Here is a 2,180-nt window from a genome sequence, read left to right on the forward strand (position 1 = left end):
CATGGCCCACTCAAGTTGTTATGCATGACGAATAAGTTCCCTGAATCAACGCATCGGTTTCCTTCCTCCCGTTGGCTTCTGTTCGAGTAGTTAATGAAGGACTGCCATTCGAGAATGAAGGGCCTTCACTGTAGAGGTTGTGAGAGTTCTTTGGGTACACGTTAACCTGGGGCACACCCAAGGGTATTGTGTGCAAGTATTGACTCACAACGCGGAGCTTAGTGGTGGTACAGCAGGATAAACGCATATACAACTGGTCAAGGGCATCTCATGTCATAATACATCGTAACCACGATTCCTATACGGATACTGCAATGTAAAACCCGACTCCTACCAGGGATGACTATGTGTCGATCCACACTCCAAGGGACTCCCTAAGTGTTTCTCACGCGCGCAATATCGTCACGCCGATGCCGGTGATACATGCCCAATCGGTCCTGTTCGTTGTACCCACTTCCATAAGACATGGTTCGCCAGATCTTTCCGGCGCTATGACGGGTTATGACCCTATATCCTCCTGTGCAGCCTCTCACTTTCTCCCTTTTGATGTCCAACTCGCATAACCTATTTGAGACCCCATATTCAAGGGGCGGAGAGGTTGATTTTCCACCAGTCATTCCCGGATTTGAGCCAGCCGACGCTACAGTCCTGTTTAGCTGTCACCGCACCATGTTGATTTCGTAAAACCACATTAGCGACTCTCGTTTCCGCTGAGTTTCCACTCATGTCGTCTCGCACCGGTATCATGGTGTGGACCACGTGTTTCGCCAAAAGCTTCATTATATCCCTTGATGGCCTATGCGTGTTCCAGGGGACACGCCCAATACACGCGTTACACGCACTGACGCGCGTGAAGGTCGAACACACAATGCATGAACACTGTGTGTTCATCGCCCCTACAGGCGCTGTGCATACACGGTGTACCATACGCCTAGATGGAACTTTAGGTGAGCCCCTTACAGTGATATCTCTTCCCGTGATGGGATAACTATATATGTAGTAGTACTTTAACAGTGCTCTTTGTCTATTTTTCCCCAAACGTACTACACTAATAAGCTGTACGCGTGACGGCTCTATCCGATGTTATCACTTCTGATCAATGGCTTCTCTATCTAACACTTTCACGGTGGAATATCCACTCATACGTTAGATACCCTTTTCAGTTTGCAGTTAACTCCATCGTCCTCCACTACTATGGTGCGGTTCGCTTCCATCCTCCTTGCATCCTTCTGCGTAAGTTTCATGGTCGCCATCGAGACCCCTTCGCTGAAGGCTATTTCTTTGCCTAATGGGATGTACATCAGCATCGACCCAAGTGTAGACGGAAACCTCATCTTCAGTGCTAAGGAGCAGACCTTCGATATCAAGGCTACAGTCGACGGTTGCCACCTTCATGTCACGGGAATGACGTTTTCCGCACCTACCCCCACTGAGACTAAGTACAAGTACAACATTGCTATCGGTTATGACAAGACTGACCTCGAGCTCCAGGTCAAGGCATGTGCGCATACTCCGGTTACTATTGACGACTTCGCAAAACCTCTAGTGTATTATTATGGTACTGGAAAGGATAAGAGGAACACCATAACTACGAATTGGGGCAAGGCCCCCAGTATGTTCTACCATAAGGATAAATAATCCACAAGCCGCTGCCTGCCGCACCACATGATCCGATCCAAATGTATCTCTCAGATCAACTACTTCTTTCGTGGCATTATTCGTGATGCCATTTCCCTCTAGACAAGAAATGTAGGGTTCAGAATCGATTCTTGTCGAGATCCACTAGGCAAGCCATAGAATATTTTTAGCATTGACTCATGCCACATATTTTATGACTGTAGAGTGAAGAACAGTCGATTACAGCAGATTACACCATGCTAGCCAGATCCATTGTAGAGCGACTCCCTTTCGTTGCGCATGCGTGCTTGTGCACGCGTGCCACGCTCATCAGTCGCACCGGATCGATCTCGCTATGGCCGGATGGCCAGTTTCGCGACGATTCAAGTTCGTAGGATGAGGATTAAGTTCGTTTAAGAGATCATGAGACTAAGTAGTTCTCCTTTTGAGTCCAAGTGGCACTTTCGAGTAGTGTTAGTCAACGGGGGGCTCCCATTAATCCCACAGTGACAATCCACTTTTACACTTACTGTTAGATTCATTTCATCAGTTTCGATGACCAT

At 47.8% G+C, this 2,180-nt stretch overlaps 1 protein-coding gene across 1 annotated transcript; it reads left to right on the plus strand.

The window, feature by feature from the left end:
• Positions 1-1,242: 1,242 nt before the first annotated feature.
• Pmar_PMAR004338 (hypothetical protein) lies at positions 1,243-1,638 on the plus strand (the record flags this gene model as incomplete). Its single annotated transcript, XM_002768472.1, has 1 exon — positions 1,243-1,638. One exon carries the CDS (start codon positions 1,243-1,245, stop codon positions 1,636-1,638), a length of 396 nt encoding a protein of 131 aa, XP_002768518.1.
• Between the last annotated feature and the right edge of the window lie 542 nt (positions 1,639-2,180).

Source organism: Perkinsus marinus (assembly GCF_000006405.1).
Source record: "Perkinsus marinus ATCC 50983 genomic scaffold scf_1104296968060, whole genome shotgun sequence".
Taxonomy (NCBI): domain Eukaryota; phylum Perkinsozoa; order Perkinsida; family Perkinsidae; genus Perkinsus; species Perkinsus marinus.